Source organism: Athalia rosae, chromosome 7 (assembly GCF_917208135.1).
Source record: "Athalia rosae chromosome 7, iyAthRosa1.1, whole genome shotgun sequence".
Taxonomy (NCBI): domain Eukaryota; kingdom Metazoa; phylum Arthropoda; class Insecta; order Hymenoptera; family Athaliidae; genus Athalia; species Athalia rosae.
Window position 1 is genome coordinate 16,009,928 of NC_064032.1, and position 10,899 is coordinate 16,020,826.

At 40.1% G+C, this 10,899-nt stretch overlaps 4 protein-coding genes across 14 annotated transcripts; 2 read left to right on the top strand and 2 right to left on the bottom strand.

Moving 5' to 3' along the window:
• Window positions 1-9: 9 nt before the first annotated feature.
• LOC105683285 (dynein axonemal assembly factor 6) lies at window positions 10-867 on the top strand. Its single transcript, XM_012395788.3, has 4 exons — window positions 10-144; window positions 210-412; window positions 479-606; window positions 710-867. The coding sequence occupies exons 1-4, from the start codon at window positions 30-32 to the stop codon at window positions 837-839; spliced, it is 576 nt and encodes a 191-aa protein (XP_012251211.2). The 5' UTR covers window positions 10-29; the 3' UTR covers window positions 840-867.
• A 111-nt stretch (window positions 868-978) lies between these two features.
• Window positions 979-3,990, top strand: LOC105683281 (FGGY carbohydrate kinase domain-containing protein). Of its 2 annotated transcripts, XM_012395777.3 has the most exons (11): window positions 979-1,263; window positions 1,359-1,572; window positions 1,663-1,774; window positions 1,930-2,167; window positions 2,253-2,380; window positions 2,474-2,656; window positions 2,731-2,938; window positions 3,004-3,154; window positions 3,233-3,307; window positions 3,384-3,661; window positions 3,741-3,990. In XM_012395777.3, the coding sequence occupies exons 2-11, from the start codon at window positions 1,390-1,392 to the stop codon at window positions 3,829-3,831; spliced, it is 1,647 nt and encodes a 548-aa protein (XP_012251200.2). In that variant the 5' UTR covers window positions 979-1,263; window positions 1,359-1,389; the 3' UTR covers window positions 3,832-3,990. The 2 variants fall into 2 exon arrangements, with proteins under 2 accessions (XP_012251200.2, XP_048514094.1); XM_048658137.1 differs by lacking the exons at window positions 1,359-1,572; window positions 1,663-1,774 and having other exon boundaries at window positions 984-1,263.
• Window positions 3,518-6,978, bottom strand: LOC105683282. Of its 7 annotated transcripts, none has more exons than XM_048658142.1 (6): window positions 6,706-6,978; window positions 5,664-6,019; window positions 5,316-5,590; window positions 5,032-5,248; window positions 4,705-4,804; window positions 3,518-3,677 (listed from the first exon to the last, which is right to left on the bottom strand). In XM_048658142.1, exons 1-6 carry the CDS (start codon window positions 6,957-6,959, stop codon window positions 3,671-3,673), a joined length of 1,209 nt encoding a protein of 402 aa, XP_048514099.1. In that variant the 5' UTR covers window positions 6,960-6,978; the 3' UTR covers window positions 3,518-3,670. The 7 variants fall into 7 exon arrangements, with proteins under 7 accessions (XP_048514099.1, XP_012251201.1, XP_048514101.1 ...); XM_012395778.4 differs by lacking the exon at window positions 3,518-3,677 and adding an exon at window positions 6,394-6,544 and having other exon boundaries at window positions 3,925-4,804; window positions 6,653-6,848; XM_048658144.1 differs by lacking the exon at window positions 3,518-3,677 and adding an exon at window positions 6,394-6,557 and having other exon boundaries at window positions 3,925-4,804; window positions 6,653-6,848.
• Window positions 6,979-7,191: 213 nt separating this feature from the next.
• LOC105683283 (probable cytosolic iron-sulfur protein assembly protein Ciao1) lies at window positions 7,192-10,861 on the bottom strand. 4 transcript variants are annotated; one of them, XM_048658149.1, is made up of 7 exons: window positions 10,663-10,861; window positions 10,268-10,399; window positions 8,463-8,839; window positions 8,260-8,368; window positions 8,010-8,171; window positions 7,489-7,753; window positions 7,192-7,332 (listed from the first exon to the last, which is right to left on the bottom strand). In XM_048658149.1, exons 3-7 carry the CDS (start codon window positions 8,823-8,825, stop codon window positions 7,227-7,229), a joined length of 1,005 nt encoding a protein of 334 aa, XP_048514106.1. In that variant the 5' UTR covers window positions 8,826-8,839; window positions 10,268-10,399; window positions 10,663-10,861; the 3' UTR covers window positions 7,192-7,226. The 4 variants fall into 4 exon arrangements, with proteins under 4 accessions (XP_048514106.1, XP_048514105.1, XP_048514107.1 ...); XM_048658148.1 differs by lacking the exon at window positions 10,268-10,399; XM_048658150.1 differs by lacking the exons at window positions 7,192-7,332; window positions 10,268-10,399 and having other exon boundaries at window positions 7,449-7,753.
• Window positions 10,862-10,899: the final 38 nt, after the last annotated feature.

The window sequence follows — 10,899 nt, forward strand, 5'->3', positions numbered from 1 at the left end:
GTACGAACAAGAGCATTTGTAAGATCATAATGGACGGGTGTTTCTCATTCAATGATATTAAATGCTTGCAACAACTTGTTGCGCCGCCTAATGATGATTCTAATTCAGACGACGATTTACCCCAAGCTGGTGCTACGAAATTGGGTGAGACAATTACTTGGTGACCGAATTTGATTCGTCCACACGGTGTTGAGTCATGGAAATTCTAGGCCCTGGAGATATTGAACCGATGGGAACGATACCTGAACACCGTGGACCGCATGCTGCTCTCAAGGGTGACGGAGATAACATCTGGCACCTTTCAGAAGTTACAGTGGCACCAGCAGCAGCAAAAACCTTGGACCCTCGCAAAGTACCAGAGTATGAAATAAAGTTTAAGCAGGCTGTCACAACGGAAGATGTTTTCCTCGGGGTAACTAGGCTAGTAAAATTATAAAATATCAGATGTGATTTCATTACCCAAATTGGCTTTCTATAGATGAACTGCAAGACACCGGGAACAGCTTCCTGTGAATGGTTATCAGTTTTTGTTCATCTGCCCAATGAAACAAGGGAAAAAATTGAATTGAGCATAGAGTCAGAGGTCATTGATGTTCGAAGTCCTAAGTAAGATAGAAAACAAATAACAAAAGTTAAAAGTGTTCAGTCTAAGCTAAACACATATGCAATTCAATAATTCTTTCGCTTACTAATATTTTAATGTTTTAAGGTATCGGCTTCATCTACCAACTCCACACACGACTGATCCACATAGCTCCACCGCCAAGTGGCATTCAGATTCATCGTGTTTGGAAATTACTTTGAAACTGTGCAGGGAACTGGACCTAATTAATTTCTAGAACTGTAATATTGTATAAATAATTTGAGCATGAAATAAACTATTCAATTAGCTCCTGCATCGAAGTTTTCACTCACCTTGTGCCAGGCAAGACTTAACGTGGTCGCGGAAGTGTATTTGAAATGGTATCAACTTTATTACGAGAAATATTTTGGACCCTCACCACCAGTATCTATGATCGGGTTGGCACTTGTTGCTGCGCTTAGAGGCTAGTGAATAACCGCGCGGTGATAGGAGATACGTGAATCTTTTCAAACATGAAATATTACGAAATGTTATCTCGGGTCATATATTATAGTTTATTACCGTTACTCGACAGTGCTATTACTCGAGTACGTGCAGTAGTCGATGGATGTATTCACGTGATTGTTAAAACGATCATACCACACTCAATTCTAGCCAATTTGTACGTTGACTGGAGATAGGTAATGTATATTTTGTATTTGTATGATGGCTAGGCATTATTTAAGCGTTACATCGTTTTAAACCAAAGTAAACATAATCATAAATCTTGTTGTAGTCGTTTCGATTGTAGCGTTCTTTAAATTTCCATGGATATTAATTACTTTATTGGGGTGGATGTTGGCACTGGAAGCGCTCGGGCAAGCGTTGTGTCTTCCCAAGGAAAGTTGGTTGCCCTTTCAAGCTGTTCCATCAAAACATTCAATCCACAATCAAACTACTACGAACAATCCTCAGATGATATATGGTCGGCAGTGTGCAACGTCATTAAGGTCTTTATAACAAGACAGCGTTGCATCAATCTTACCCTTTTACCAACTAACCGTACATCCATCTGGATATTCATTATTGAAATATTTCAGAAAGTTGCTCACGTTATACCTCGGCAAAAGATAAAAGGCATTGGTTTTGATGCGACTTGTTCATTAGTAGCCCTCGACGATCAGGGAAACCCGGTGACTGTCAGCCCAACTGGTGCAAACATACAACCCTTAATTAATGCTCCACAGCTATGTTTCTTAAAATATTATAAGTCTTACTACGATTCAAAGCTTTTTAATCATAGCCATAGTTTAGTAAAGTTTTCACTATTCTATTTCAAGTTATTTTCTATTCATATTTTTATCCAGCTAATGACCAACATAATGTTATTCTTTGGATGGATCATAGAGCTGAACTAGAAGCAAATTTCATAAATGATACCAAGGATGAGATTCTGCGCTATGTTGGGGGAAAGATATCCCTTGAAATGGAAACACCAAAAATGCTATGGATCAAGCAGAATTTACCAGATTCTTGGTATCGAGCCAAGCTACTCTTCGATTTACCTGATTTCCTGACTTGGCGAGCGACCGGATCAGAATCCAGGTAGACGAACATCTGACTAATCTAACAGAATTCAAATCAGCGTTCAATTGTTGGAAATATAGGCGGCGTATGATTTTTTTTCTAGATCCTTCTGCTCCGTCGTTTGCAAATGGAATTACAGAGCTGCAACGGATGGCTATGTTGGTTGGAGTGAGAAGTTCTTCAATAAAATTGGATTGTCTGATCTGAGCGAAGACAACTGGAGAAAAATCGGTACACAAATTTTGTTAAATTACACCACAATGGAGCTGAAGGCTTTTTATAAAAATTTGAAGGCCTTATGTTTGCTATTATCTACTACCACAGGCAGTCAAGTGAAGACTCCCGGAGATCCGGTAGGGTCAGGATTATCGGAAAAAGCCGCACTTGAAATGGGACTACAAAAAGGGACCCCTGTCGCAACTTCGATTATCGACGCTTATGCAGGGTGCCTTGGAATGATTGGCTGCACGGCTCCGGGTGTGAATAAGAATTTCTCGACAAGACTGAGTATTGCCCTGAAAATTTTTATGGATTTTCTATATCGCAAAATTTGTCAGCGATGTACCGATAAAATCTTCCAGGCCTAATCTGCGGGACATCGACATGCCATATGACGATCAGTGACAAAGAGCTAACCGTAAACGGTATCTGGGGACCGTATTACAACGCAATGATTCCGGGTTATTGGATCAATGAAGGGGGTCAAAGTGCGACGGGCAAATTATTAGACCACATAATTAATTCACACCCTGTTACTGCCTCGGTTATTGAAAAGCTGAACGGACGTGTGTAGGTATCAATTTTCAATCGCTTGAATGAGATATGTTTCATGACAAAATAATGATTATCCACAGCCACATCCAACAATACTTATCGGAACTCCTGCAATCTATAGCGTCAAAGAACTCGCTGCAGGATGTTGCTTTTCTGACGACTGACTTGCACGTTTGGCCGGATTTCCATGGGAATCGTTCACCGTTAGCCGAGGTCGAACTTCGTGGAATGGTAAGTTCATTTTCAACGTTACTTCTCGTATGCACATTTTCAGTGGAAAAATTAATTTACCAACTTACTTGTTTCTAGATATCCGGCTTATCGTTGTCGGCCACAGAAGAGGATCTTGCTATTCTTTACCTCGCCGTCGTACAGGCGTTGGCGGTAATTTAAAATGGCATCTTGTTTCTCTATACTGCCAGTATCTTGGTAAAACTGAAACCAGAACATCTTTTTCTAGTACGGAACAAAGCATATAATAGAGGCTCTCAAATCATCGGGTCATAATATAGAAACAGTCTTAGTATGCGGAGGTCTCAGTCAGAATCCCCTTTTCATTCAAACGCACGCCGATGTGCTCGGTCTACCTGTGTTGGTTCCTACCGAACGAGAGTCAGTTCTGGTGGGCGCTGCTATATTGGGTTCTTGCGCCGCAGGTGCTTTTCCATCCATTCACGATGCAATCCAAGCAATGGGAGGGGCGGCACATGTTGTAGCCCCTAACAATATCTCGAAACGGTAGGCCAGTTATCGTCTGCAAATTAAATGTATATCATGTAATGCCATAATAAGAATATGATGTATTTTTCATTCGTAGATATCACGAAGGGAAATATACAGTATTTAAGAGCATGGTCCAAGATCAGAAGCGCTATTCGAGCATTATGCGCCAAGTGGCTGATCTCTGATCTCTCGCACATCCAACTTCCCGTTTGATAAATATTTACTTGAACAACTCAATGTGACGAAACTAAACATAGCCAATAATATCTACGTACAAGTACGAGTAAATATCTGTATTTTTTATTTCGTTGAAAATGTATGAATAAAATCCATGAACAGCAAAAGTAACTGGTGTAGCGTTTCTATCTCCACTACTCGATATCTTGCTTTCAATGCTATTGTAATTGAATCACTGTTATTGTTATTGTCATTCAGGGTATTATTGTTATTATTATTATAAATTATTATTACTCATAACTACCGTTGTTGTTATGATTTTTTTTGCGGTTTTTTTCATTAGAATTATCATTGTCCTTATTACTAATATTTTTAATATTAAGCATCAATGTCGATATTATTGCCATCGTCACTGATTCATTGTCGCTATTATAAAAGGCACTGTTGCCAAAGTCTCATCTTGTGCGAATCCAACAAAAAAGTTTTGGAAGACTTTCATTTCTCGATATTTTCATGATAAATTGTTGCAACTTTCAATAGTAAAAATAGTTTGTAAAAAATCTTTTATAAAATATGTAATTTTAACATTGGTCAATCGACTCGTTATAATTGTCGCACACGTGATCATGACTGTTATCACCGAGCGGTATTCAACACCGTAGATGACTTACCAAATGGTTCAACATTAACAGAGGCACATTGGTTATAATAAACAAGTCACCGGCTTGTTTTCTCTGTGTAAAAAACACATCAAAGTCTTACATTCCTGTCATGCCCCGATATAATCCCGATACGAATAACTAATCAATTATGTGAAACGATAACATTCAGCAATGTGATGCAGCATATATTGAAAAGCTGTCGAAGATGTTGCACCAAACCTTTGCCTCCATAAATGTGTCGACAAAATGTGCTGGCCCATGGATTGCGTTGCTTCCTGGACATCTTCACATACTTCGACCCCAGTTTGCCATATAGTTTCTGCAATTAGAGACAATGTAAAATATATTCATCATCTTTCGTTAGGTCTCAACGAAAACGTGACAGGTGTGCGTTAGTTTACTTCTTTCTGATCATTTTTAATACACGGAAAAATTCTTCTCATTACAAGCATAAGTTCAATGAGAACTACACTTTTAATCTCTGGAAATTGGACAAAGAGATAACAACGTTTTGAATTTGATTTAAAGTACCAACTAAATTCTCACCGAGATTGTTCAATAGATTGTTATGGCCTGGGCAATCGAACTTTTGGAGATTTTCGACACTTATGACCTTGTACTGTTCCAGCTCTTGGAGTGATTCATAACTGCAACATCGTGCTCTGCTATTCGCTACAATGAAACTCCCTGGTACTGCATGGCAAACAATCTCTTTCAGAGCTTCTTCTACCATTCCGCATCTGCTGACGTTCAAATTGGGGCGCTGAAGGGTATCCGGATAATTAGAGCAATTAAATGGTAGGCAGATGAGAGGAATTGTTATTACTTACCTCAGGCATAGCCTGTATCATATGCAACCACATACGTGGTGGTATTCCACTGGTTTCAGCTATGCAAAGTATAGTGTGGGAATTGTTGTTGCGTCTTTTGTGTACAGTTGCATCCATCTCACTCCCAGGCCCCATGTAGCCACCGGGGAATTCGTCTACAACCAGAACGCTATCCTGACCGCCTAACCTCCATTCCTCAGGGTGCCTGGCTACATACATACTCGCAACTTGGGCGCATCTCTCGTAAACACGTTTGACGACATGTATCTTTAGATCTGTGATTGGAAGTCAATCAATGGTAATTAAAGGAGAAAGTAAAAGCATAAAGAATCCCATCGATATACTGACTAAGGTAAGAGGCAGCAACTGCCTCAGGGATGACCTGGCACCATCCTAGTATCGTTTGAAGGCACAATTTCAAGTCACATTTTATAGCCAAAAAAAATGATCCCACTCTTATAGAAACTTTTCTGTTACACTTGGGACATCCCCAGTTATATTTGTCGATTATCCTAGCTGGATTCCATATCATAATACGTCCTTTGCAATGTGGGTGGGGACAATTAGAAACTGCGCGCATCAAACTCATTTCCTTTAACCAACTGCAGAGCTCTCCTTCATGGCCCTGCTGTAACATAGGCTTTACTACGAGGTCAAAGTAACCGCCGTGGTCCCCGAACCTCTCCAAGGTGTTTACATTACGGCTGAAAAAAAAATTTTGTTACTGTGACACAATACTTGAAACTGAGAGACGATCCAAGTAAGATTCAAAATAAAGAAAAATTAGACGAGGACAAAACATCTGACTGCTACTGCAACTGATTATAGTTATACAGACAAAAGTAACAAATAATCTCACTATCAGTAAAGGTAAAAACACCGAAAGCTGTTTTCACAAAACTGCATATATATACACAATGTATATTCACCAGCACTTGGTCACAACTATACACGGTTATAGGTATTGATTTTTCTAATACTTCATTTTGGTGGAATAGCACGAGTAGTCCGTACAGGTATGGTGGTATGTATTTCAACTTCTGGTTAGCGCTTTGTGATGTCACGCTCATATACTTACTTGCGATACTTCAATTTCAAATCAGACATAATTAATTGGTCTTCCATTCAACTGCTATAATCAGCTACCGTTCAGAGTGCATCATTCACGTCAATTACCGCTAATTATCCCAACAAAAAGTGGCAACTTCCAACAGCGTCAACGCAAACACCTGGTAACGCGAACTTCGGTTCAAAATTAAAATAGTCCAATGAAGCACAGGGATACATGTCAAGCAAAAAAAAAACGATACCAAGACTTAAAAACGAAAGCTAAACACCTTCGTTAACCTAACGAGATCTTTCCCATCCCCCCGGAAGCACGGTTCAGCACCTACAACAGTCTTCGTCCCACTTCCTCCATTTCAGCTCTTCTTCTCTGTTCGCCGTACTTATGGACGGTACGGAAATCGCTGAGAAATGGCTGACAATCTTTGGAATGGCAACACCATTAAGGGCGGGGCGGAGAGGACAGCGGGCAGTTGCAACCTGCAGCTTGGCTGCAGCCGTTGCTTGCAGCGCTGCTTTTGCATCTATCCCGCCATCTATGATATCTCGATACGAACATTTACGCGTTGATTCTGGCATCTGTGAATTAAATTTTTTGATCGTTTGTAGGTAATTGATGATCCATTCGGAATGTTTGATAATCAATAATTCAAAACTGGTTCAACAAATTCTTCCAAGGAAAGTTGTATCAACACTTACGTACGCTCAACAGTCACTGAAAAAAAATCGATCATGTTCTGAATTAAAATGCTCATGTATCAGCTGTTAATGTTAGCATAGCTTACTTTGTCATCTCCTCTGCAATTTACAAACCCTAATCCGTTTGTTGTAGCTCCAGCATCTATTTCACATGGGAAAGGAAACTTTTGCAAGAGTTCCACAATGCTTGTAATTTGAACAACACAAACTGTGACCATGGTGAAAGAATACCACATCAGAGATCTCCCTTTTTCTACGAGCCAACATTCATAGGTTGAAGCAAATATTCACTATCATTAGTCAAATAAATTTCTCTATCTGCTCGTTAAAAAGTCAATTATCTTCAACGTCGAAAAAGAAACTTCTACCTAAACTTTACATTTTTTATTCCAAATGTTTACTGACTCACACAATTCTCAGTGGATCTCTATCAACGACAGAAAGGCTGACCGTAATAGAGTGATTAAGAAGTTCAGTTAACTTTGAAGCAAAAACTTTCAAGTAACCACGCTCTGAATCTGAGTGATTGGTTAATATGACGTTGGATCCCTGGTGAACTGCATCCAAAATATCGTGATGCAACATTTCTCCAGTAATGTAAAGGTCTGCCTCCACACCCTTCAACACAGAGGCTCCAGAACCCGCACAGACCGCTATGGAGGTAATCATTTTCACTGTAAGAACCAAAAAATTATCAACCAATTAAGTTACAGGTTTTATAAAAGCTTTACCAGTATTTTGAAAGAATAAACGTATCCGATATATCCATATCTCTAACTATATCACGGCTGTGAGTTACTACATTAGCTACAACACCCGATATGGCTCTCTTAATATTTTCCCAGCTCTCAAACTCAATACTGTTTATGGGTAGAACAACAGTGTGAAATAAGATTTTCAATTTATGAATATCCACAATGCCGCACGTACCCTCTCCTCTTGCATGAGCGACTCTTACGTGTGGTAAGTTTACGCGTAGTTTCACTAAACGCACAGCCTCCGTCAAGGACACTACCGTCTTCAGTGTACAAAGACGACCAAAACCATTCTGCGGATCAACGCCAGCTTCAATCGGCCTACTCGTTTCCAAGTCTGCAATAAATTGTTTGTAACATGATGCTCAAAATATCAGCAGAGAGACAAATATTCGTGATTAAACAATCGCAATGACGTTGCTTACCAAAAGCTTCAGCCAACCAGTCATTCAATCCCCCTTTTACCGAGTCAAAGCTCGTGTGGGGCGAGTAGAGGGCAATTCTATTCTCTAAACAGCTAGCTGCAACACGCTCCTAGTTCAGTAATAATAGCGAAAAGAAAATAACAATAAATACATCACTTATCAGTCTTGTGAATATTGAAGGAACTGTGATAAACATTATATACCTTCCATGTCCGAGTTGTAATCGATTTGAGGGGTGCAAATATAGGTGGATGATAGGACATGATGAGATCAGTCCCGAGTTCGACAGCCTCTTGCATCACATCCTCGGTTAGGTCATTAGTGATCAGTATGTGCTTGATTAATTTTGGTTTCATCGGTTCTATGAGTAGACCGACATTGTCCCAAGAAGCAGCTAACTCCTCAGCAGCAAACGAATGGATTGCATCCAAAACTTGACGCAAGGATAGCCCAGATTTGGAAGATTCCGAATCACCCATTGCGACCGAATATTTACTCTGTCCTGCTAAACTCCAGAGACGGTAACTTTTCGTCAAAAGTGTTGAGGCCGTGAGACGAGTGATCATTTATCGTAATTTATCTGTAACCCAAACGCATACAATTACGTTAATTCTGTAAAAAGAGGAAACTGACCGTTTGCTTGATTGCTAATGTTGAAAAAATGCGAAAATTCCACAGTTAATTTTGACAAAGAACAAATACACTCCCCTCGCAGAATTTCGTTTTTTTTTCGTCCGTTTATTTTCAAAAGTCAACATCAAGCAACAGTTTGTGTACAATCAGAAATTAATGTAACGAAATAAACCAGAGTCACACACTCCAGTTCAAGCACAGAAAGGTCCATGATTCACTCGCTGTAGAACCAAATTTTAACAAGACCATCATCACTAGCTGATACAAGTTGTCCATGATTAACAGGATTCCATTGGACAGAGTTGACATCTTGGGTATGAGCATCATCCATGGCACAAACCATACTGAACGAGGGCTGGTTGGGATCCGAAGTGCTATCTTCTCGGAATATTCTGATGATGTCATCCCCGCAGGCGGTAGCTATGAGTCCAGTTGTTTTACACCAGTCTACATCATATATAGGCCGGCTGTGATATCCGGATAATGTACAGCAGCATTTCCACGTCGATTCGTTGTTTTCAGTAGCAATACCAGCCTCGTTACCCGGTTTATATTCCTGCCAAATTTTCACTGTCATGTCATCGCTACATGTCACTAAGCGACTTCCTGTACTGTCAAAAGACAAACTCCAAACGGTGGAAGTGTGGGATGATAGAGTAGCCGTACAAACCCAGTCGCTATATGCATCTTCTTTGAATATTTTCACAGTACTATCATAGCTAGCTGATGCTAAGGTATCCTCGTGTGGGTGCCATTTTACCTACAAATATGAGAATTCTCACAAATCGGGCAATATTCTTTGCTACAAAAGTTTTTGCATAGGCTAATGGGTGACAAAGAACAACCATGTTAGCGTAGGATAATGGAAGAAATCAAAGGAAATTTTTCACCTTTTTTACATCCTGAGTGTGGCACGATATTACTGAAGCACATTCGTATTCATCTTCAGTCGTTTCCCAAATCCAGACAGATTTATCCCGGCTACAAGTAGCTAAATAATGACCACTTTGCGACCAGCTAACACTTTTCACTTCATGTTCGTGTCCTTCCAATGTTACATTGCACTCAAATTGGCCGGACTTTTTGTCCCACACTGCCGTTGTTGCATCAAAGCTAGCCGATGCTATATAATTACCACAGGGAGACCACGATACCTCTCTAACTGTTCGTTGATGACCCTCTACTAGAATAGTCTTTGTGAACCATTTTCCACCCTCATTCACCCAAATTCGTATCGTCTTATCTTCCCCGCAAGAAGCTACGCTATGGCCTTTTGGATGCCAACATACGTTCCATACCCTCCCTTTGTGACCGGTCAAAGCTTGCTTTAGTTCCAATGTACCCAGCATTGCCTGAAACAAGGCAATCCACTTACTCGGAATCGGCGTTCATGATCATTGATTCGACATTTGCGTCCCTGGGCATTCATTTCTCGGATATTTCCGATTGACACGTGTTCTGGGATAAGACGTCAGCTGAGTATTGAATGTCAGTTAATGGACTTGACCTGAGGGGAGAAGGCAAAATCACCGAACATCCGTGAAAATAATGTGATTTGCCTCAGATTTTCAGGGGTAGAGTTTTTAAGTGTAGACCACAAACAGAGGATAGTTTCATTGAAATTCAAACGGATCACTGGTTAATATCTTGAACGGCAACAAATTTCATAACCTCATAATTCTACGCTATTATGCGACTGTGCGACTTCCGTTCATATTTTCGTGAAATTGTTAAACATTATGAGATTATTATTGGCGGTCTTGTACTTACATAAGTAATAAATGGATATTGATAGAAAAGCTCCTTGGGATACGTTCTGTGACTTCTAATTATGCACTTCCCTCCGGCAGTTGAGCAGCCGATTCATTGCGCGAGAATACTTTTATTTGCATAACGCGCCACACTTCTATGTCCAAGCAAAGCAAACCACCGCTGATCTCTGTAATCGTTGTAATACACGAGATCAGTGCAACCACAGTTGGTAAACTGGTCCCATCTGAGGGTACG